General features: G+C 41.9%; 2 protein-coding genes across 5 annotated transcripts in view; both read right to left on the bottom strand.

The window, feature by feature from the left end:
- Positions 1-24,868, bottom strand: part of LOC118842908 (protocadherin gamma-C5-like) — a 169,134-nt gene that overhangs the window by 114,530 nt on the left and 29,736 nt on the right. Inside the window, exon 1 of one of the 4 annotated variants that reach the window (XM_036750239.1) lies at positions 21,411-24,038. The exons of 1 other annotated variant lie outside the window; for it this stretch is intronic. In XM_036750239.1, coding sequence (XP_036606134.1) covers positions 21,411-23,834 — 2,424 coding nt within the window. In that variant the 5' untranslated portion in view covers positions 23,835-24,038. Of the gene's footprint in view, positions 1-566; positions 3,143-17,014; positions 19,495-21,410; positions 24,039-24,868 lie in introns of those variants that run through there. 2 more of the 4 variants (XM_036750241.1, XM_036750244.1) reach the window with 2 other exon arrangements.
- LOC118841160 (protocadherin gamma-B1-like) lies at positions 6,601-8,960 on the bottom strand. Its single transcript, XM_036748555.1, is given in 3 exon segments — positions 6,601-6,940; positions 6,942-8,147; positions 8,149-8,960. Coding segments are annotated over 3 exon segments (2,358 nt in total).

Genomic DNA, 24,868 nt, shown 5'->3' with positions numbered 1-24,868 from the left:
GAAATAACAAAATAAAAGGAGGAACTAAATGCCATCAGTAAATGACCAAATTTGACCCTAGAGAAGAATTGAGAAAATACAACTCCCTCTCTTCTTTGCAAAGACTGTAGGTATGAAATATTGCATGAATTGTTTAAAACGGTTGATGGGCTTATGTTTTTGTTTTGTTGGTTTTGTTGCATTGCCTTTTTGTTCCCCCCCCCCTCTTTGTTACACGAGTTGATTTGCTAGGGAGGGATAGAGGAAGGAATATATATTCATAAACAAATGTGATCTAAAACAAAAGATGTCAATGAAATTAAAATAAATTTAAAATAGTGGAAGTATAGGATAAATAACAGGGAAAAGGTCTCATCCCTCAAACAAGTAAAACCATAAAGAATGCCTTCCTACATAGTTCATATTTTAAACATCAGCAGGAGAGTAAACCGAACCAAATCCAATATACTTTTAAATATCTTTCAAATGAAAATTTTAATCATCTGTTATCTCAAAAAAAAAGGCAAACGAAAACCCCAGGAATATATCTTCCTTCAGAGCAGAGAGTAGGAAAGAATTAAACTCACTTGGACAAAAGCAGATTCATCTTTGCATTCTTGCAAATCGCTGGTTGTTGATAAAGGTTCTTTTTTATCACAGCTCTGAATACTTAGAAGGGTATCTGCATAGTTGGGTTGGGGAGAGATCAACTGGCTCTTTGGAGAGTCTGTGCTAAGGGAAACCTGGTGGGAATACGTCTGAAGAAAAGCTCGTACTCCATCCATCCCAGCAAACTGAGTGTCAGGGACATCTCCAACATAGTCATTAGTTGACTCCAACAGCTGTGATGTCCCACACTGGCACAGTCTGAATGTCAATAAGACAATGATGAAAATTAAGAACAAGCAGGACACAGCAGTTACAGCAATAACCAGGTAGAATGTGAGGCTAGAGTCATCTGAAGACTTAGGAGCTTCTAGGTTGCTGAGGTCGGAGAATATCTCAGGGATGCTGTCAGCTACAGCTACTGTGATGCTGACTGTGGTAGATAGAGACGGTTCCCCATTATCTGTGACTGCAACCACCAGCTTCTGCTTAAGGATATCTTTGTCTGCAAAGTTCCGGGCAGTCCTGACTTCTCCTGTGTGCAGTCCCACTGAGAAAAGTCCAGGTTCAGTGACTTTGAGGAGACTGTAAGACAGCCAAGCGTTCTGTCCTGAGTCTTTATCCACTGCCACCACTTTGGTTACCAAATAACCTGGCTCTGCAGAGCGAGGGGCCAACTCTACTCCAGTGGAGCCATCCGTGGGGAAAGTGGGGTACAGGATTTCGGGGGCATTGTCATTCTGATCTAGGATGAACAGAGTCAGAGAAACATTGCTGCTGAGAGGCGGGTCCCCAGAGTCTCGGGCTATTACTCGTAGTTGCAAATGTTGGACCAGTTCATAATCGAAGGATCGAAGAGCATAGATGACACCTGTCTCTGAGTTGATGGAGACGTAGTCTCTCTGAACGTCACCCTCAATGGAGTAAGTGATACGGGAATTCTCTTCACTGTCCGGGTCACGGGCAGTCATGGAATAGATAGATGAACTTCTGGGGTTGTTCTCCAGAATGTAGACAGAATAAGATGTTTGACTAAAGCTGGGAGGGTTGTCATTGATGTCTGTAATTCTCAGAGAAAGTTGAGTAACTGTAAAAAGAGGAGGAGTACCCTGATCAGAAGCCGTCATCGTGATGTTATATTCGGAGATCTGCTCCCTATCCAGAACTCCTTCAGTCACCAAACGTTGATAATTACTAAGAGACCGCTGGAGTTTGAAAGGCAGGTTAGCCGGGATCGAACAAATGACATAACCATTTTCCCCAGAGTCTCGGTCATGTAAATTGAAAAGGGCAACGATTGTCCCAGGTGAAGAGTTTTCCGGGACTGAGCTGGTGAAAGAAGTGACGGTCACTTCTGGGGCGTTGTCATTTACATCCACGACCTTAACAGACACTTTTGCGCTCCCAGAGAGCCCTGGTCCATCATTGGCTTGAATTTTTAACTCATAAAGCTTAGTTTTTTCATAATCCAACGACTGCTTTGTTACTATTTCTCCTGTATGGGAATCTAAGTAAAAAATATCTGAAACTGGTCTTTTGAGATTCTGGAATGAATATGTTACTTCCCCGTTGAATCCTTCATCCCTATCAGTAGCGTTCACTCTGAGTAGCACAGTTCCGACTGGCACATTCTCTGAAACACTCACATGATAAATAGACTGAGTAAACACTGGCGTGTTGTCATTCAAATCCAAGACAATCACGCGAATGCGGACGGTACCAGAGAGTGCTGGATCTCCCCCATCTGAGGCCATGAGGGTGAGGTGGTAAACGGGCTCCTCTTCTCGATCTAGGGCCTGCTCCAGTACCAGTTCCGAATACTTGGCCCCATCCTCTCCAGTTCGCACAAGCAGGGAGAAATGATTACTTGGGCTCAGTTCGTAGTTCTGGAGGGAGTTCACTCCCACATCTGCATCCCACGCACTGGGGAGCCCAAATTGTTCTCCCTGGGCTGCATTTTCATTGATTTTAACATCTAATTCTTCCGCCTGGAAACGAGGGGTGTTGTCGTTAATGTCTTTTATTTCCACTTCTATGGAATACAGGTCCATTCTATCCTCAACTAGAAGCTCAAAACCTACCAAACACTGTGCGCTCTGGGCGCAGAGCTCTTCCCTGTCTATTACGTCCTCTGTAACTAAGCTGCCTGTTTTGACATTCAATGCAAAAGGCTGAGTCCTACCTCGGAACACTATGCGAGCTCCGCGCTCGGACAGCTCCCACGGCTCCAGCCCCAGGTCCTTGGCAATGTCGCCCACAAAAGAGCCCTTCTCCATCTCCTCGGGCACCGAGTAAAGGATTTTCCTGGCTCCTGTCTCCCGAAGCGTCTCGAGGAGAAAGCAAAGCAAAATGACTTGTCTTCTGTGGTTGCCGAGCTTCTGTTCAGCTGCCATTGCTGCAGCTCGGCGGAATTGTTTTGTCTAGAGAACTATATTCCGAGTAGCGGGGTGTTCCTCGGAGATGAGGCAATCAGCATTAACCAGTGGATTTCTGAGTTCAGAAGACTTGGGGGCTGAATTTCCGAGCAACCTCTGCTGCTCTATGTATGACTTGCTGGTGTCTTAGAAGCTGGAGGGCGGGGATAGTCCGGCTGTATCTCTCGGTATATTTCTCTCCTTGACTGGTGAACAGCGGCGCCCAGAGTCTCAAACTGTTACCAGCACCATCAAGTAAAGGAAATTGTTCAGAATCTTTTCTCTAATAATCTCTTTGTTTCTTTTAAACATAATTAAAAACAATATCTTTGTTATGATCTAAAATGCAGCGATGATCCAAAGCACGTTGTAAGTATTTGTGGCTATTTCCCTCTGAAAATACTCTCTACCTTTCTTCTGGTTAAACCAGTTTGACAATAAGCTGCTTAACATTTGCTTTTTTATCGATGACTTGGGTAAAGGCAAGATATGATAGCATACTTATTATATTTTCAGGTGACTCAAAGCTGGAGAAACACCTGACCTGATCTAGGATGGAGTAAGGATCTAGGAAGGTAAAAGTCAATAAGAACACGTGGGAAGTCTTACAATTTCGTTCAATAAATGAGCTTTGCAAGTACAAGATGGTTTAGGGCATGATTAGATAGCAGTTTGAAAAAGATCTAGGTATATCGCAAGTTGGGTATATATATTATGTTATATATAACATACATATATGTGTGTATGTCTACATTTATATAAACATAAAATCAATATGAAATAGCCATGTATGACGTGACAGCCACAATAATTTGCACTCCATTAAGAGAAACACTTCTGGTAATAAGGTGAAATTCTTCTCAGGTGAAATTCTACTCAGACCACATCTGCAACATTGTGTCCAGTTCTTGGCATCATGATTTAGGAAAGATATTGATAAACTTTAGAGTGTTCAGAGGAGCAGCTGGGTGGCACAGTGGGTAGAGTGACGGGCCTGGAGTCAAGAGTCAAATCCAGCCTTAGACACTTATTGGCTGTGTGATCCTGGGCAAGTCACTTAACCCTGTTTGCCTCAGTGTCCTCATCTGTAAAATGAGCTGGAAAAAGAAATGGCAAACCACTCTAGTATCTCAAGCCAAGAAAACACCAAATGAGGTCACAAAGAGTTGGACACAACTGAACAACAACTAAAATTCAGAGGAACTCAATTGGGATGGTGAAAGGCCTGGAATCTAGGCTCAGTTGAAGTAACTGGAGAAGTGCATCCTGGAGAAGAAAAGACTCAGGAAAGCATGAAAGATGTTTTCAAGTATTGGAAAGACTGTACCATAGAAGAGAGATTAGATTGATTTTGTTTGGCTCCAGATGACAAAAGTCAGAGCAATGGGTGGAAGCTGCAAAGATGCAAATACCAGGAGAAACTTCTTAATCATTAAAGCTAGCTTAATGTGGGGTGGGTAGACTTGGGATTCAGTGTGTTTCCTTCTCACTGGATATTTGAAGCACAGGGTGGATGATCACTTGTAAAATATGTTGTAGTTGGGATTCCTTTTTTGCACATAGGTTGAACTAGTTGAATGCTGGATTCTTTTTCACCTCTAAAATTCATTATCCTGTGGTTATTTCTATTTTCTTCCTTGGGGCTTTCGTTTTCTTATTCTTCATCGTGAGACTCAGCAGAAACATTCCAGGAATTCTCAATGTAAATCTATCCCCCATGTTCTCTTCAGCAATGATTTATGTGACAGAGAAACAAAGACACCTCTTTTTCACCAAGTGGAGATTTTTTCCCCTTAGGTTTTCCTATTGCCCTCTGACCTTACTTGAGAAAATCCTGGTCATCCTTTTCTGTTTAATACAGATCTGGAAATTGGGGAGGGATTGAATTTGATCCTCACAACAGCCCTGTGAGGTAGGTACTATTCTTTCCATTTTACAGCTGAGGAAACTAAGACAGACAGTGGTTAAGTGACTTGCCCAGGGTCACACAACCAGTAAGTCCAGAGGTCAGACTTGAACTCAAGTCTTCCTTACTCCAGGGCCAGCACTTTATACACTTCAAAAGCAATTGCTGCTGTACTATATTATGTCAATTAAATGGATATATTTGTATATTATAATATATGCCCTCTTTATCTGGGATCATAAATACACCCTCAGTTCTTTAGAAATGCTGCTTTATTTGTTTAGCTTGTATATTCTCATGCCCATTTTTTCATCCTGTATTCCTTAGAACCTGAAAATACAATAGATCTTTCTCGATCCAAAAATGAGATATTTTCCAAAAGAAGAAACAGATTTTGGGAATTTCCTTTAAGCCTTAGTAATGATGACAAAGCTATTCACAAGAAACAGAATTCTTGTGATGAAGAGAATGAATACCTATATTATTATGTCTGCTAAACTAGAGGATATAAAATGGGTGACTTATAAAAGCACAATAAATACCCAACAGAGTAGAATGCATCTATGACTTATAGATTTCTACATTACATTAACTTAGATGAAAGACCTGAGAAAATTAAATATGCTATTCCTATTTCCCAAATATTCACACTTCATTATCTCTATGTTAGTTACAACATCAATATTTCCAACAATATCTGTTCAAAAGGAGAGATCTGACTAGAACATGAATAATCACGATGCCATTTCCTTATACTGTCCCGAAAATATTTTATCATGAATTCGTTGGAAGAGGGAGGTTTGCAATTCTAAGCATGATATGGGGGTGGTGAATAATAATTGTAATACTTTTAAGAATATTAAGTTAGGCAGTAAACCTCAGCTGGTATCCCTGACAAATTTTATAGCAGAAACTTTGACTGGAAAACAATATTTTTCTATCTTGATGGAAGTCTAACTAGCACATATGCTGGAATGGGGAAAACCCTAGGATATTAAGGAATGCTCTGATTTCTCAAAATTATTTGTTATTTTGTTACAAAGAATACACATAAGCCAATACTCCAAGGATTTGTGATTTCCTGGGTATGAGTGTTCCTCCCACACCAGAGGCTAGAAACTCCTCCAAGACATAGTAGATAGCAGTGGAGAGTTGGTGTGGTAAAACAATTAATTATACAAAAGTCGAACCAGTGATGAGGCTCTCTGAATTTAACTAAAATCATCTTCCAACGGTACAAATACAGTCTATTATCCGACCATATTTGAAGGCTTCAAGCCTGCCACAAGTTGTGAGAGATTGTGTTCCTAGTGCATAGCTTTCAAGAACTTAATAGTATGGCTTTGGTGGAAGTACCAGAATACACTACTTCATAAGGGGGAGTAGGTAATAAAGATTTTTCCTTAAAAAATAAGGATTACACTGTTAGACTTTTTTTTTTGCAGGGGGGAAGGCAGGCAATTGCGGTTTAAGTGACTTGCCCACGGTCACACAGCTAGTAAGTGTGTCAAGTGTCGGAGGCCGAATTTGAACTCAGGTCCACCTGACTCTAGGGCCGGCGCTCTACTCACTGCGCCACCTAGCTGCCCCTCTGTTCGGCTTTTTAAAACTAGATAAATGCTATAAAATATTAACATTTTTAAAAAAGTGAATGAAGAAACTCACGTGAGGAGATATAACCAAGTCAGAGATGACCTATTTCTTTTCATCACTGATACTTAAGACCATGGAGGGATCATTAGAGAGTAAATCTTGCAGGGGAGCCATTTCTCTGGTCAGTTTAAGAAAATTATATTCCACTTTTCCAACTTCCGAAGCAGCACATAGATTATAAGAATACGGCAAAGTCCCCTCACTGTAGTTTGTGGGGACGTTGGGATCAGTCTTAGAACAAAGATCCACTTGAAAACAGCTCAGTATTGGAGGATTTGATGACCTTCTTAAGCTAATGGCAATGGCTAGCGTTACCACGGTGAGGAACAGCACGGAGAAGAGAGCTAAAGCTACTACCAGGTAAAACTGTAGCTCAGACTGAGTCTGAGGCAGCCGGGCGCTCCTCCCTCGTCTCCGGCAGCGCCTCTTGTAGGTTGTCTGCAAAGACCAGGTGCAGAGCCACAGTGGCCAACAGAGGGGGCTGACCTCCGTCCTGCACAGAGACCAGAAGGCGGTGCCGGGCAGCGTCTTGGTCAGTTAAAGCCCTCGCACTCCTAACCTCTCCTGTGCGCAGCCCCAGCCTGAAGAGCCCAGGATCTGTGGCTTGCAGCACGCGATAGGCCAGCCAGGCGTTGTGTCCGGAATCTGCGTCCATGGCCACTACCTTGGTGACCAGATAGCCTTGCTCAGCTGAGCGAGGGATCATGTCGAAGAGGGCCGATCTGTCTGGCCCCAGAGCAGGACAGAGGACATTTGGGGCGTTATCATTGCTGTCCACGAAGAGCACTCGCACAGTCACATTGGCGTAGAGAGCGGGAGAGCCAGCATCCTGGGCCTGTAGAGTTAACTCGAAGGTGCGGACCTGCTCATAGTCGAAAGAGAGCTGTGCGAAGATATTGCCGCTGTGGCTATTGACCGACACGTAGGAGGACAGAGGCAATGGGGCCAGGTCACTGCTGACAATGGAATAGGACACTCTGCCGTTTCCTTCCAGATCCAGGTCAGTGGCTGAGACACTCGCGATAGAAGCTCCGGAGGGGTTGTTTTCGAGGACGTAAACTACATAGGAAGGTTGGAGGAAAACAGGGGGGTTGTCATTAACATCTGTAATGAGCAAGGTGAGAATTTTGCTAGTGGATAGAGCTGGGTTTCCCTTGTCTGTGGCGATTATAGTAATGTTATACTCCGGGGTCTCTTCACGGTCCAAGGCACCATCCGTAACTAATTTATACAAGTTGTTGGTGGAAGAGGATATTTTAAATGGGACATTATCTCTTACATGACAAAATACGTCACCATTTACTCCTGAATCTGGGTCAAGTGTTTTGATCAGGGCTACAACAGTTGCAGGCATAGAGTTTTCAGGTATATGATTAGATACTGAGGCGAAGGTCACCTCAGGGGCATTGTCATTCTCATCTAGAATTTCTATTTGAAGTTTACAGTGATCAGTATGACCTCCTCCATCCTTTGCTTCTATTACAATAGTGTAACCTTCTGCCTTTTCAAAATCGAGTATTGCTTGAGTTGATATTTCTCCACTTTTAGCATCAAGTCTGAACAGGCGTTTCACTGTCTCCACTGTGCGGAGAATAAGTGATTTCCGCGTTGTTCCCTTCGTCCTGGTCCGTGGCAGTCACTTGAAGCACAGACAACCCAGCGGGCAGGTTCTCTCGCAGACTGACCCTGTAGACTTCCTGGCTGAAGACCGGCCAATTATCGTTGGCGTCCGTGACGTTGATCCTGATCTCTACTGTACCACTTCGAACTGGGACCCCGCTGTCCACAGCCGTCAAGACCAAGAGACAGGAGCTCTGCTTTTCCCTGTCCAGTGGTTTTTCCAATACTAATTCTGCGTATTTACTGCCATCCGGATTTTCCTTTGGCAGTAAGGAGAAATGGGAATCTGGACTTAGAAAATACTGAAGTAGCGAATTCACACCTACATCTGGATCGCGAGGAGATTCCAGTGCAAATGTTACCCCAGGCAGCGCTAACTCACTGATTTCCAAGTCAATTATATTTCTACTGAATCGCGGAGGATGGTCGTTAATATCCTCAATCACTACAGTTATACGGAAAAAGTTCAAAGGATTTTCAGCCACCGTTTCAAATTCCAGGGCACACACTGGCTTCCTCCCGCAGATCTCCTCACGGTCTATTCTGTCACTGACCAGTAAGTCCCCGCTCTCTTCACTGACTCTCTTTGCACTTACCCGCAGTTTCCGAGCCGACAAGTCCCGGACCTTCAGCCCTAGGTCCTTGGCGAGGTTCCACACCACCGATCCTTTCACCATCTCTTCCGGAATAGAGTAGCTGATGTGCTCGGAAAGCGCCCGACAGAACAAAGAGGTCAAGAAGGGAAACAGGGTCCAGCCCCTCCGCTCAGTGATCCTTCTCATACTTCAGCCTCTCAGTCCCAGCTGCTTCTCCAGTTCCGGAAAAGGCTTGTTTCAAACACTTACCGGAGTGTAAAAGTTCACGAGAAAGAAGGGCAGTGATTGCTGTCTGTGAGATGAAACAGTACGTTCCGGGGCAGAATCTACGGAGCACCGAGTCCGAGTTTCTTCTGGAATGGGCTACTTGTGACTGTGCAGAAAACAGCCGTATAGGAAGCTCCAGGGGATCCCTTTTATTTCTGACTTGGCATTGGCCGACAGCGGCGCCCTGTGTCTGTTCGAAGAGCTTCAGCGAGTCGCTGGTGAACAAAGCTCGTTTTGAGCCTGATCCAATAGAAAGAATGCAGGGCTTGGATTCAGGGGAGGCCTGGGTTGAAATTTTGCTTTTGAGTCTTATTAGCTACAGACAAGTCATATGACGCTAGCTCACAGTCTTAAGAATTTGGAGTTGGAAGGGACCTTACAGAGTAACGTTATCTAGTCCAACCCTTTGTCTTTACAGATAAGGAAATTGAAGCCCAGAGAAATTTAAATAACTTGTTCACATCGTGCTGCTAGCAAATGGCAGAACTGGGATTTGAACCCAGGTCTTCTGAGTCCAAATCCATCGTTCTTTCCACTGAATCATGCTGTCTCTAATCACAACCTTTTTGAGCTTCAGTTTTATTATTTTGTCAAATGCGGCTAGTAATACCAAGCTAGAGTCACTAGGAGGATAAAGTAAGATAATATATGTATTTGGGATTGGACGGTGATTTTATTGGTATAAATTGTAGGAATTAGGTTAAGGAAAGGACGTCTAACAATGCAAGTGTCCATCTTCTCTGCAATTTACGGTCTTAGTCAGTTGCTGAAAGCACTGGGAAGTTAAATGATCTATCTACTATCCACAGTCAGTATGTATCAGAGGTGCGATTTGAGCCCAGGTCTTCCTGTCTTAGAGTCTAGCAGCCAGGCTGCCTCTTAATGTATATACTATACTTAGTAAATCTGAAAAAGTACTATTTGGAAGTGCTACCTTCAGCTATTTTGAAATTTTTTTCCCCATCACTTTGCAAAATTTCCCTTTCCTCAATAAATTTGTTTTAGGAAATTTTAGATTGATGTGTTTGTTTGAGAACATGCCTACAAAACTTGCTCCCTTTATATGGTGTAAGTTAGGTTTTGCCAGCTCTTTAGTTTTTTTTATTTCCTTCTTTTATTCATCCCATGCATTGATTCTTTCATTAGAACACTTTTTAAATGCTTATCATGTAGAAAACAGAAACTTTCCTAGTTGATTACTATTTCCATTTATCCCATTTACATTATGCTTCTTAATCAATACCTCAATGCCTCTTTAAGCTTACCAATATGAGGGCTCCTCCTCATGGCACATGTTGCAACCCATCAACATATTTTTCTACCATATGATTTTCATCCACTCCTTTCCCCTCTCCAAATCCTCCAGACAGGCTTTAAACAAAATGGCTCCTTTTTTGCTTTGGGTCTTTTAATGTTCAGTGTATAGTAGGATAGTATTTTGTCTATCTGTTGTCCCTTTATCTCACTAAATCATTGATCTATCTTTCTCCAGACTTAAATTTCCTTGCTGGTATCTTTCATGCTATTTCTCATTGCAAATTCTCATTGGAAACATGTTGCATCCTACTTAAGCTCATCAGATGTCAACTGCACACTTTCATCCTTTATATATTAATTTAAAAAATAATTTACAATGTAAATTTCTGGATTTGATCCAGGTTGCTCTTTTTTTCTTAAACAGTTCTGATTCCAGTAAAGTGTCCTTCCCCAATGCCTTTTTTAGATGTGTTCTGATGGACTAAATCAATGGGCTGCCCATCCATTCATCTCATAGTCTGGACGATGTGCATTCTGCATCCAGTTTTCCCATGTACGATTAGGTCAATCTCTTTTTGGTGATTGTTGAACTCTTCCTTCATAGAAATCCTACACAAATGTTTCATTGTTGTATGGTGATGACTCTAGGCTCTTAAAGATTCTAACAATGGAGCCAAGACTCTGGAAGAGTCTAACAAGTTGGAAAGGCTTTGAATATGGTCCTAGGAACAGACCATATCTATTGTCTGAGAACCAGTCTAGTTAAATATAAAGTGGCTTATAATCACTAAGCCATGAATTCTTTGGCTACAGCTACCTGGAAAACAATTAAAAATTTAAAAATGGCTTTCAGTCTTGGGTGGGCTTCCTTTTGCTTCTTCTTCAGTGACTGGTAGAGTACTGTGTTGGCAATCAAAATGGGCTCTTAGCACTTAGTTCAACCAAGTGCCCTTGAAGAGTTTGGCATTTATTTCCTTGATCAAATTAGGAGTCCTTGATGACCTCCTTGCCTGAGGGGAAAGCCTAGCTTACATGGATTTGAGTGACATTTTGGGACATCAGAGGCTTTTAGACCATGTGGGTTTAAGTCACATCTTGGTGATGATTTTAGGTCACATGGGTGAGTTGCATGTGTGACTCACCCTTTACCCTGAAAAAGAGATAAAACCAGGGGCTGGCTTTCCTTTTTTGGAGCTCTGACCCTCAGGCATGACTCTGGGCCAGCCCTTGTTATGAACTCCAGGGCTGAATTTAGATGTTGGTAACTATGAATTGTATTTGGCCTGTCTGTCGATGTTTGTAATTTGTTTGTATTTGCTCTTAAGTTCAGGGTGCTGGCTTTTCCCCCTGAACTAAGTGAATGGTATCCGTATGCTCAATTAAAGTAAGCTTGTTAACCCCTTAACGTTGCTTTCCTTAGTAAATCAGATCAAAAGAACCTGGGCGTGCAACATTCTGTGAGCTGGTTGTTGTTGATTTTACACCCCCCACAGCAGCTGCTAGCCAGATAGTTGAAACAAGTACCAGAAAAAGGATGCAGAGATGTTGAGAATTGAGCAGTTTATAGAACATTTGCAAACATTACTTTAGCTCTCAGAACTGGAAATATGAGATTTCAGTACAATGACCAAAACGCTGATAATATTAGGTGAACTATAACATCAATATTGACACTTTCATCACATATGAAACCAGAAGACAAAAAAATGGAAGAATGTATGTCCTTTCTTTGAAGAGTACATAAAGGAGTTATGGCAATTGGATTCATAGTACATTCAGAGGCATAAAAACAATTTCAAAGAATGTTTAGTCATTTCTCTCAGAGTGAGAATCAGAGAAAAGACTGCCATGTATATAATTGTAGCTTTTGCACTAACATCATATAGAGAACTCATATAGAGAGACATTTTATGAAGGACTCGACAAGATTCTTCAAATCAAGGAAAAATATACTTGGTGACTTAAATGCAAAGAGGGGCATAGGAGAGAATGGTAAAAGGGAGCATGAGCTCTGGGTTAAGAAACAATAAAGACCAAATGATTGTAAATTACCCAGAAGACTTAGGTCTACACATGAATACTTTTTTCAAGGAGAAAGAGGGTGATGTAGATATATGTTGAGAAATAATTGTGGTATTAAAAAGGGCATCAGTAAAACTGACAAAAAATTTAAAGGAGAGTCACAAAGCAATAGACAAGGCAATCCCTTAACAGCATTAAAAATGGATAACCTTAAAATACAGAAAATAATTGCTTATTAATGTGGGAATCATTTCAGAATAATATATCATGAAGCACTTAGACCACTTATTAGAACAAAAGTCACAATGAGCACCGAATTAGAAGAAACGATAATACGAGAAAGGAAATCTTAATGTAATTGCAACAACTAAAATCTGACCTGTTAAAAGGAGTTATTGGCATTGACGTTAGAAACCGATAAAGACAGGCACAGAGTAGGATTTTCACCATTTTGCAAAGAAGTTCAATCTATGTAAAACGACGCAGCAATCAGGAGCCCAAGGAGTGCATATCCTGCTCAATAAGTAAATATCTTATCTCTTTTCCAAACAAAAAGACATGATAGCCAATTAGAATGCATTATGCTACTTTCCATAATCTAGAAGATTTTTTTGTCATTTTTATGAGAAATCTTTTATTTTGGGCCAGAAGACCTAAACCAGCTTAACCTCCAACATCTATTTCAACCTTAGCAATGTTCCTCAGCTAAAGGAAACAATAAGCTGCATAGTGACCTTCCAAAAATAAAATAAAGACCATGGAAAACATAAAATCAAATGCAAAATGAAAGTCATAATTTCCCCACTTAAGATTAATGCAGACCACTAACAAACATGAATGAAAACAAGAAGGCTACACTAGAATAAATTACAATAATGTTGTTGCCTTAGTATCCCAAGACAACTTTGATCTACTCAAGTAAAGAAAAACATTGCAGATGGAGAAACTTTCCAGAAGTACCCCACATCCTCCAAGAATTTAATATGATATAAGGTGGTAGATACTGAAAGAAGGCATAGATTTCTTAAATAGTAACAACATTGTATACAATAAATCAATAGCTAGTCATTTTAATTCAATTCACAAACATAGCATCTACCAGGGGCTCTGTGCTAGGGGATGGGAACACAAAAACAAGAGTGAAACAGTTCCTGATATTAAGAAACTTATATTCTATCAAGGAGATTATATATCATAAGGAATTATGATGATTATAATGAATCATTGTTACAAAGATTATTTGTTTCTAAGAATCACAATGGTGTATTTAAAACTTTCATTATGGAGTATTCTAATTCACAATACTAATAAATCTCTGGAGCACACTAATTTGGAATTCATTATGGAGTGAGAAAAAACCAGAAAAATAACATATACAATGACTAAAACAATATATATGGAAAGAACACTCAAAGAAATGGAATACTATGTAACTATAATGGCCAAGCTTTATAGCAGAGTAGAAATGAGGAAATACATCTCAATCCTTTTGTAGGGAGGTATGGGACTAAAGACGGGGAATGTAGCATAAGCCATCAGTCCTTGAAGCCTCTGATATCCTCTTTGACAGACTAAAGGAAGGCCAACTTCTAAAGAGACAGGGTTTAGGTTTTTCCTCACTATGGAGAAACTCTTGGGCAATGCCTGTGTATCCATGTACACTTAGTATCTCACGAGAGCCTCTCTTTTATGTCAGGAAAAAATTTAAATAGTGTTCTTTGGAGAGAGGGCCCTTCTTTAATCCATGTCATAAAGGATAATAGGGGTGTCATTCTTGATCTTGCTTAGTTTTTGCTCAGCTGTTTCTTACTTTAAAATCTTTGCCTTTAGAGAAGGTCTTTTGGATAGGGAGGGAGAAGAGCTACATTCAGAAATGAATGTGACATAAAAATTAAAAGGCATTAGTTAAAAAAATAAATTCATCTAAAACTTAAGTTAAAATAAATAATTTTCACTTACTTCCTCATCCATACTCCTTAAATTCAAAATATACAAATAACTAAAGATAATAGAGTTGCCTTCTAAAAATAAAATGCATTCCTTCCAAAAAAATATAGAAGAATAATCACAAAATCAAAGAACCCAGAGTTAAAAGGGACCTCGAAGGCTAGGTAGTTCAATCTATAACTAAAAAAAGAGTAGAGCTTCTACAGTACCAAGCAGATCATCATCCAGGCTTTGCTTGAAGACCTGTAGTGAGTGGTAATCTATTAATGTAGCCCATTCCACTTCTGGAAAGCTTTTTCCTAACATCAAGCCTTAATCTGCCTCTGTACAACACTGCTTTGACGCTTGTTACTCCTAGTTGAACTCTCTGAGATCAACCAGAATATGTCTAATACATTTTTCTGTGTGACAGCCCTTCAATTCCATAAAAAAGGGATTAATGAGCTGTTTTTGTTGGAGCCTGCTGATTTTTTTGTGATCTTTGCTTCTTTTTTTAAAGACGTTCACTAACCACCCTCAGTCACAGATTCTGGGACCTTGCAAGGAATTGAAGTTAAGCTAACTAGCCTGTAGTTAGCAAACACTCCATCATCTCCCCTTCCCCCACTGTGAAAAATGAAACGTCTTTTACCATTTTTTGGAAAATGAATATCATTCACATTTTCCATGAACTTTCAGCAATTACAGCTGCCAGTAGTTTTTATTTTTGTATTATCTGCCAGTATTTCATCAACCTTCAATATAATTCATCTCTATCCATTTTGTTCTATATAAAGACTATTGTCCTTGTCAAATAAAATTAGCAAAATAAGAACTGAGTAGTTCTGCGTTTCCCTGTTACCATCATTATCATCATCCTCATCATCATCATCATCATCATCATCATCACCACTACCACCACCACCACATCCACCAAAAGAGGCAGCCTTACCTCTTTGAGCCTTTCTTGGAGCTTTTTTTCTTTCAGTAAAGCTTTAAAAGAACCTTCTGCTGTATTCTTTGATACTTCTTACTAGCTTCAAATACTTCTGAGCTTTGCTCTTGATAAATTCTTATGCAACCTTGCCTAGCTTTTGTACTTGCCCATCATTACTTACCCCTGCTTCTTTTTCCTCTACATTCTTTAAAACAATCTAAGAGGGGGTGGTGCATTGGATAGAGCACCAGCCCTGGTGACGGAAAGACCTGAATTTAAATCCAGCCTCAGATACTTGACGCTTACTAGCTCTGTGACCCTGACCAAGTCACTTAACTCTGTTTGCCTCACCAAACCAAACCAAATAAAAGAAATAAGCTACAAAATCCCAAAACAAACACTCAAATTTCTCTATGAGTTTCCTGAGCAAGCATATTTGTATCTTCAGACAACACTCCTTTTTTTTTTAACTTTTTTCTAGGAATTGTTTCTTGAGAATTTCATTCTTGAGAATTTCTTATCGTCCTGGACTTATTTCCCATTTAAAATGGTGGTCCATGGAATTAAATGTGAAACGCATATTCAATAACGTAGTTTACATTCACAAAATGCATAATTTGGGGAATATTTGCAAATGAATACAATATAATTCCTTTTAACTGGATAGCATTTCCAATAAGGATGCTCTTGTACTCATTCCTTTCATTATTTCAAGGTGAAGTAATTTAATAAAAAAATTTGGGGGGGGGAAAGGGAGGGGCAGGGCAATTGGGGTTAAGTGACTTGCCCAAGGTAACACAGCTAGTAAGTGTGTCAAGTGTCTGAGGCCGAATTTGAATTCAGGTCCTCCTGACTCCAGGGCTGGTGCTCTACTCACTGCGCCACCTAGCTGCCCCACTAATGAGAGTTTAAACTGGCATTCTGACAAGTAACTTTATTTGAAGCTGGAAAGAGCATTGGACCTCCCAGTATTTATATTTAGCACCATCACATGCTGTTTACATTGAAAAGAAAGTTTGATCTGATATAGAAATCATAGGTTATTTAGAGCTGGAAATGACTTCAAAGACCAAATAGTCAAACTCCTTCACTTTCTGGGTGAGGAAAGTGGGATGGAAAGAATGGAAAGTGACAGAACTAGATCTGACTCTCATTCCATTTCTCTTCCCACAACAGTCATAATCTTTTCAATATTTTTATCGATGCAAAGTCATGTTTGTTGTTTTTCAGATGACAAAAGTCTAACAATGATCATTAATAATGAGAATGAGAATTTTTATGACATCTTAAGTTGTATAAAGTACAATGCATTATTTCATATGCTCTTCACAACTACCTTTAGGAGCAAGTAGACAACGTGGTATAATCTATATTTTACATCCGAGGAAACTGAAGCTTAGATAAGTTTAGTGGTTACACATTAGTAAGCATGGGAATTGGATTTGAACGCTGGTCTCTCCTAACTGCAAATCTGGCAGGCTTACTTTCTACAATGACATATTGCCTCTTAGTTAATACATGAACACTGAAACAGCAAATTAGAATTAACAAGACTTCACCTATCTGGAAAGGTGAACACAAACTAATTAATGCTATTCCACATTGACAACTTTGTGGGAGTACCGAATTCTTTGTAACTAAAAGTGTTAAAGTAGAATTTGTATATAGTTCAAATAGGGATGACACAAAGGGATTCCTGCATGCTAAATTACCTCTAAGGCATTTTTTAAATTTCTAAATTACCATGAAAAAATACAGAACTGAAAAATAATACTCAGAGTATATGAAGTAACAGATCCAGAACAAATTTATCAGGGAAAAACAAGCTTACCTGAATAAATGATTGATCCTCTTTACAGAGAACTGAATCATCAGATATTAATAGAGCCTCCTTTTTCTCACAGTTCTGCTGCATTGTTAAAGTATGCACATAGTTAGGCTGAGTGAACATCACCTGGCTTTTCTTAGAGTCTGTGGTGAGGGAAACCTCATGAGAATATGACTGCAGGAAAGCTCTTACTCCATCTATGCCCACAAACTCTGAGACAGGGATATTTTGAAAATGTCCACTTGTGGAGTCCAGTATCTTAGAGGTCTGCCACTGGTAAAGCCTCTGGCCCAGTAAAATGATGATGAAGAAAAAGAAGAGACAAGACACTGAAGCCACAGCAATAACCAGATAGAGGGTGAGATCAGAGTCTTTGGGTGGCTGTGAGGATGCCAGGCTGCTGAGATCAGAAAGGATCTCAGGAATAGTGTCAGCCACTGCGACTGTGACACTGACAGTGGCAGAGAGAGGGGGCTCTCCATTATCTATGACTGTCATCACAAGATTCTGCTTGAGGGCATCTTTGTCCACGAAGGCTCGGGCTGTCCTGATTTCACCACTGTGCAGGCCCACGGAGAAGAGCCCAGGCTCTGTGGCCTTGATCAGGTGGTAGGACAACCAGGCGTTCTGACCAGAATCTCCATCGACTGCCACCACCTTAGTCACTAGGTACCCTGGCTCTGCAGAGCGAGGAGCCAACTCCACTCCTGTAGAGCCATCTGTGGGGAAGGCTGGGTACAGGATTTCTGGGGCATTGTCATTCTGATCCAGGATGAACAGAGTCAGAGACACGTTGCTACCGAGAGGAGGCTCACCAGAATCCCTGGCTATCACTCCTAGCTTCAGTTCCCGGAACTGTTCGTAATCAAAAGAGCACAGAGCATAGAGGACACCAGTTTCAGAGTTAATAGAAACATAGGAGGAGAGAGGTGCACCGTGTACCGAGTCATCTGTAATGGAATAAGTGATGTGTCCATTCTCCCCGATATCGGAGTCATGAGCAGTCAATGAGTAAATAGAACTGCCTCTGGGATTGTTCTCCATGACATACGCTGAGTAGGATGTCTGGACAAAAACCGGGGGGTTGTCATTGGTGTCTTCTATATGCAAGGAGAAGTAAGTGTCAGTGGACAGAGGGGGGTTCCCTCCATCTGTGGCTGTCACGGTGATGTTGTAAATGGAGACTTGCTCTCGATCCAAGGCTCTGTCGGTCATCAGACTATAATAATTTCCATAGGACTTTTCGAGTTTGAAAGGCAGGTGTTTTGGGATGGAGCACGTGACCTGACCATTCTCCCCAGAGTCTCTGTCGTGCACATTGAAAAGGGCAATCACCGACCCTGCAGAAGAATTTTCGGAAATTGAGCCGGTAACGGAGGTGACGGTGACATCAGGAGCGTTGTCATTCACATCCAGTACTTTCACCAGAACCTTGGCTCTGTCCAGAAGTCCAGGACCATCACGGACTTCTATATCTATATCATAAAAACTAGATTCTTCACAATCTAGATTTTCCAATACTGTTATAGCCCCAGTCAAAGAATTTAATTGGAATACCTGAGAAGTTTTTTGGTTTATTTTCCTGAAAAAATAAGTCAGTTTTCCATTGATTCCTTCATCTGGATCAGTGGCGTTCACTGTGAGTAGCAATGTTCCCACCGGCACATTCTCAGGAACACTCACAGTATACAAGGATTGAGCAAAAACCGGAGCGTTGTCATTTGCATCAAGGACAGTCACACGAATATGCGCGGTGCCGGAGCGGACCGGATCTCCCCCATCGAAGGCTGTGAGAGTGAGGTGGTGAGCAGGCTCCTCCTCCCGGTCCAGGGCGCGCTCCAGCACCAGTTCCGGGTACTTGGCCTCGTCTGTCCCTTTCTGCACATGCAGAGAGAAGTGATGGTTAGGACTCAGCTGGTAGTTTTGGAGGGAATTCATTCCGACATCAGGATCAAAAGCCTCGGGAAGAAGAAACCTTGTTCCTGACACTTCCTTTTCAATTATTTTTATTTCCGTTTCCGTTGTCTCAAATCCGGGGAAGTTATCATTAACATCAGTTATTTCCACTTCGACTCCATAAATTTTCACTTTGTCTTCTAGCAGAATCTCTACGTTAACAATGCACACAGATGCTCTCCCACACAACTCTTCTCTGTCTATTCTGTCTGCCGTGACTAAGCTGCCGCTTCTGACATTCAGAGCGAAAAGCTGCTTCTTACCTCTAGAGACTATGTGGGCTCCACCCTCTGACAGTGCCCGAGGCTCCAATCCCAGATCCTTGGCGACATTGCCCACGAAAAAGCCCTTCTCCATCTCCTCGGGTACCGAATAGCGGATCTGTCCGGACCCGGCGTCCCACAGCGTCCCCAGGAGAAAGCAAAACAAGACTCTCCCACTGCAGTTCTCGCGCATCCTCCGAACCGCCATTACTTTCTCGCTAAGAAATTTTTCTTAAGTACCTTTTCAGTTTCTCTGTCTGGATGAACTCTTGTGTCCCTTCAGTCGCAAGGAATAGCAGAATTCACCAGAATCCTAAAGACAAACAGCTTGTCTCCGGGGTTTCTGTACTGCTTCTGAGCGTGTGCAAGCTTCTGGGGCTCTGTGCAGTTTGAACCGGAGAGGGTTGGGCTGGGGATCTGGCTGCATTTCTCATTTCTCTCCCTGATTGGTCAACAGCGGCGCCCAGAGTTCTATCTAATTATTACACCATCTCTAAGTAAAAGTTGAGCATTTTATACAAAAGGTTCTTATTCTGGATATTTCCCGTTTCTTTGAAACAAATCATATCTAGAGAATTCGTTTCTGTAATTTCACGAAAGACTTCCTAATAGTGTCTATGTACATACATGTAATTTTTAAAGCTAGGCAAGGGATGCTAAGGTCATATTTCCATTTCTACTAGGCTGTCCAATTTTCCTCATTATCAGACTGAATGTAAGATTACCCGTAACACTCAAGTTTTCTTCCCCAAACTCTCTTCCCACACACAATATTCCCACAGAAGAGATTTCTAGGAGTGAATCTAAGATCATTATGCTTCATGAACTAGAGAATGAATGATGAGTTTTTTTTCACTTCTATTAAGTGAATCCTACTAAGTTTTGAATTGCTCAACTAAAATGGAGCTGCTTTCATTGTGTCCATGTGGTACACTCAGCAAATTATCTTTTCTTATGTTGAATGACTACAGTAATTACAGTCCTCTACACGAGCACTTTCCTAATCATAATCAAATATGTGTATGTGTGTAAGGGTTTTTACACACCAAAGAAACAGACTTTAGAAAATTGCAAACAAATACACAGATTTACCACATATGTTCATTTTAATCACGCTGTATTTGAACCCAAGTCTTTCTGATTTCTAGCCCAACATTTTATCCCTTGTGCCAAGTTGCTTCCAGTGCCTTGCTGGCCTACTTACCAAGAATTTTTTTTTATTATCCAACTTGTGATTTAATTGGTAGAGTGATGCCTGAGTGAGGAAACTCTCTTTAACAATGTAGAAAGACAATTGAAATACTCCTTTTGACTCAGGGGTCACACAGTTGGGATGTCGGAAGCAGGACTCAGGTTTTTCCTGATTCCAAGGGCAGCCCTCAATCTACTACACTATGTTGTTACTAAAAATGTTGTATAGTACCTGAGTGTAATATCAATTAAGTTGGGGCTTTCTTACTGTTTTAAAATGATTAATTAAGTGTCTTTGATTGAGTCTTACTAGGTGCTAAGCCCCAGGCCCAAACCCCTATTAGGTGCTAAGCCTATGTGGGTGTGAATTGGTAACTAAGGTGGGGCTCTAGGAGGGGCCAATGAAAGAAGGCGCTAACTCCAGAGCCAATAGTAACAGCCTAAGTTCTGGTCACTGGGATGACGTTTGATGACATCTGAAACTGTATACAAAGAGAGAACAGAGCTATTTGCTTAAGGCTCTCACTCCTGGAGGCATGGGACTCTGGGCAGCCGCTGTAAGGGCCTTCCGGCTGAATTCAGACATTAATGGTTCTCTTGGTAACTGAATTGTATTTGGTCTTTTGATGTTTGTAATTTGTTTGCATTTGCTCTGAAGTTCAGGGTGCTAGCTTTCCCCCCCCGAAACTAAGTGAATGATATTTGTATGCTGGATTAAAGTAAGATCGTTAAGCCCTTAACGTTGCTTTCCTTAATAAAGCAGATCAAAAGGACCTGGGCTTGCAGCATTCTGTGAGCTGGTTGTTGTTGGTTTTATACCCTCACAGCAGCTGCTAGCCAGATTGTTGAAACACCGAGGAAAGCTAAATGTCAAGGAAAATTAAGGAAAAGCCAAACTACACTGACTCACCATATTTAAGGTAAAATAAAGATTTGGAATTGAGAGGCCTGACAGAAGGGCAAACTTACAAGGTGATACAAAAACTTACGTGAGAAGAAATGACAAAGTCAGAAGTGACTTTGGATTCCCCAGTACTGTTATCCAGGCCACAGGGGCCATCATTAAAGAGGAGATCTTGTGGAGCAGACATATCCCCCGTCAACTTGAGAAAATTATATTCCATTTTTCCTGATTCGGAGGCGACACACAGATTGTAAGAAAATGGTAAAGTCCCCTCACTGTAGTTCGGGACTATTCCAGGTGCAGGATGAGAGCACATATCTGCTCTAAAACAACCTAATGCCTTGGAATTGAAGGATTTTCGAAGGCGCAGGGTAATAGCCACTACTACGCTGAGAAAGAACAAGATGGAGATTAACGCTAAAACTACGACCAGGTAAAACTGTAGCTCAGACTGAGGGTCCGGGATGTCTGAGTGCTCCTCCTTCATTTCTGGCAAAGCCTCCTGCAGGCTGTCTGCAAAGATCAGGTGAAGAGTCACAGTGGCGGACAGAGAGGGCTGGCCTCCATCCTGCACAGAGACCAGCAGGCGCTGTCGAGCAGAGTCTCGGTCAGCCATAGCCCGAGCTGTCCTGACCTCGCCCGTGCGCAGCCCCAGGCTGAAGAGCGCCGGATCTGTGGCCTGCAGCACACGGTAGGCCAGCCAGGCGTTGTGCCCTGAGTCTGCATCCACCGCCACCACCTTGGTGACTAGGTAGCCGGGCTCCACAGAGCGAGGGACCATGTCGAAGAGGGCTGAACCTTCAGCCCCCAGGGCCGGGTAAAGGATATTTGGGGCATTGTCATTTCGATCCACTATGAATACTCTAAGGGTAACATTAGCGCAGAGAGCAGGGGAACCAGCGTCACAGGCCTGAAGAATTAGGTCTAAGGTACGGACCTGTTCATAGTCAAAAGATCGCTGAGCGAAGATTTCCCCGCTGTGGACGCTGACTGATACGTAGGAGGACAGCAGCGGCAAATCGAAGTCACTGTTAACAATGGAGTAGGACAAGCGACTGTTTTGCTCCAGGTCTGGGTCAACCGCTGAGACACAGGAAATAGATGCACCTGAGGGATTATTCTCAGGAACATAAGCCACATAGGAAGTTTGTAGAAAGACAGGGGCATTGTCATTAACGTCCCCAATGAACAGGAGGAAGGTCTTACTGGTAGATAGAGGGGGGTTTCCTTTATCAGTAGCAGTCACAGTGATGTTATACTCCGAGGTCTGCTCACGATCCAGAGCATTGTCTGTCAGCAACTTGTAGTAATTCTTAGAAGAAGATTCTAACTTGAAGGGAGTATTTCCTTGAAGATAACACATAACCTTCCCATTTTCTCCTGAATCTCTGTCACGGATTTTCAGAAGTGCAATGACAGTGCCAGGCTCAGAATTCTCTGGAACTGGACTGAACACAGATGCCAAAGTCATTTCAGGAGCACAGTCATTTTCATCGAGAATTTCTATGTGGATTTTGCAGTGTGATGCTAAATCTCCAAAGTCTTTGGCTTCTATGCTTAGGGTATAACTATTAGTATTTTCGAAGTCCAGAATATCCTTAGTCGTGATTTCTCCTGTCTTTTGATCCAAGTCGAATAAGAACTGCACATCCTTGGCTGTATTTTGGAAAGAGAAGGTAATATCTGCATTGACTCCCTCATCCTGGTCGGTGGCCGTCACACGCAGTACAGAGGATCCTGGGGGCAGGTTCTCCCGCACACTGACTCTGTAGACCTGCTGGCTGAATACTGGGGCATTGTCGTTGGCATCTACAATATTGATTCTGATCTGAACGGTGCCATTTCGGGCTGGCTGCCCACCGTCCAAAGCTATCAAGACCAATTGATGTGAACTCTGCTGTTCCCTATCCAGAGATTTTTTCAGTATCAACTCAGGGTATTTATTGCCATCTGGACTCTGTTTCACCGTTAGATCGAAGTAACTGTTTTGTTCAAGGTAGTATGTTTGCAGAGAATTAATCCCAACATCTGAATCCACAGCGGGATCCAGAGGAAAAGACGAGCCTACTTGAATGGATTCTGAGATCTTTAAATCTGCATGCGACCGTTCGAATAACGGGGCATTGTCGTTAATATCGAGCACGATCACAGTTACATGGAAAATATTTAGTGGATTTTCGGCAACTGTTTCGAAATCAAGCGAGCACACGGGCTTCCTTCCACATACTTCCTCTCGGTCTATTCTGCCTTTGACCAGCAATTCGCCGGTCTCGGAGCTGATGCTGAAGTATTCCCTGTCTGCGCTAACTCTCAGCTTCCTAACCGGCAAGTCCCGGACCTGTAGTCCCAGATCCTTGGCGAGGTTCCCCACCACCGACCCTTTCTCCGTCTCCTCTGGAATGGAGTAGAGGATATGCTCAGAAAACGCGCAATAGAACAAAGACACCGAGAAGGGGATCAGTACCTGTGTCCTCAGAGTCAGAGCTCTCTGCCCGGCGCTCCTTCCCATCTCTCAGCCTCTCCGTGCAGACAGAAACCCTTTAGTCCCTCAGAAGCAGAATAGGTGATCGTGATTTGTAAGAATCAGTATTAAAGAAGTACTAATTCCACTGTCTAGCGTATCGTGGCTGCAAATCCGTGTGCTCCAGGGAAGATTCTGTGGGACCCGACCTTGAAAGAATTTAAGGCTTTGTCAGCGGGCAGGAAATTACCCAGCAGGACGCTGACTACAAAGGATTCTCTGTTCCAGCTCTCCCTCCACATTGGCCTACAGCGGCGCCCAGTGTCTTTGTCTGAGAACTGAAACAAGTCTCTTAAAAACGGATCTTTCCCAGGAAAAATAATTTCAGTGACAATTCGGATTAACAAATATCTTTTTCTTCTATTAGAGTATCACGTGCTATTTTTTCCATATCATTTTGCAATTTTTCTTTCCCTTTTTGTATTAGAAATGCTATTTGTGACAAAAAGTCACATGATCATCATTTTACAGCTTCAATGAACCTCAGAGGACATCTGGTCCAATTCTTCATTTTACAGAGTAAGACACTTACGTTCCCACAGGCGAATTGGCTTGTCCAAAATCACCCAGCTAGTAATCAGCACAAGCTGGATTCCAAGTCCTGTCCTCTGAGTTCAAATATAGCACCATTTCCACTGTATCACCCTATTTCTCATGGAGTGATTTAATTGTCATAATACTTTTTTCAGGTGACTTTTCTGTCATTCTTTTTATGTAATAGTAGTGACGTTTTGTTGGTCGATTCATTCTTGATAACTTTCTCTCCCTCACTTTTCCCATTAACTTTTTAATAAACCTCCATGGAAATGCTCAACATGTGGGGACATTCGAGCTTTAACCGTCTGGGCAGATGGGCTAAAACCAGGTCGAGCATAACCGACAGGCCTCAAACCCAAAGATGAGTTAGGCGGCTATCTATCCCAAACATATAAAAACGTCTCCTGGTGGAATGGGCAGATGAAAACAATTTGTTCCAACAGCGATGAAGGCGGCTGAAGCAGACAATGTGGAGTGCTTAGAGC

This window comes from Trichosurus vulpecula, chromosome 3 (assembly GCF_011100635.1).
Source record: "Trichosurus vulpecula isolate mTriVul1 chromosome 3, mTriVul1.pri, whole genome shotgun sequence".
Lineage (NCBI taxonomy): Eukaryota > Metazoa > Chordata > Mammalia > Diprotodontia > Phalangeridae > Trichosurus > Trichosurus vulpecula.
Note: the sequence above shows the minus strand (reverse complement) of the source record. Positions and strands in the feature narration are given on the sequence as shown.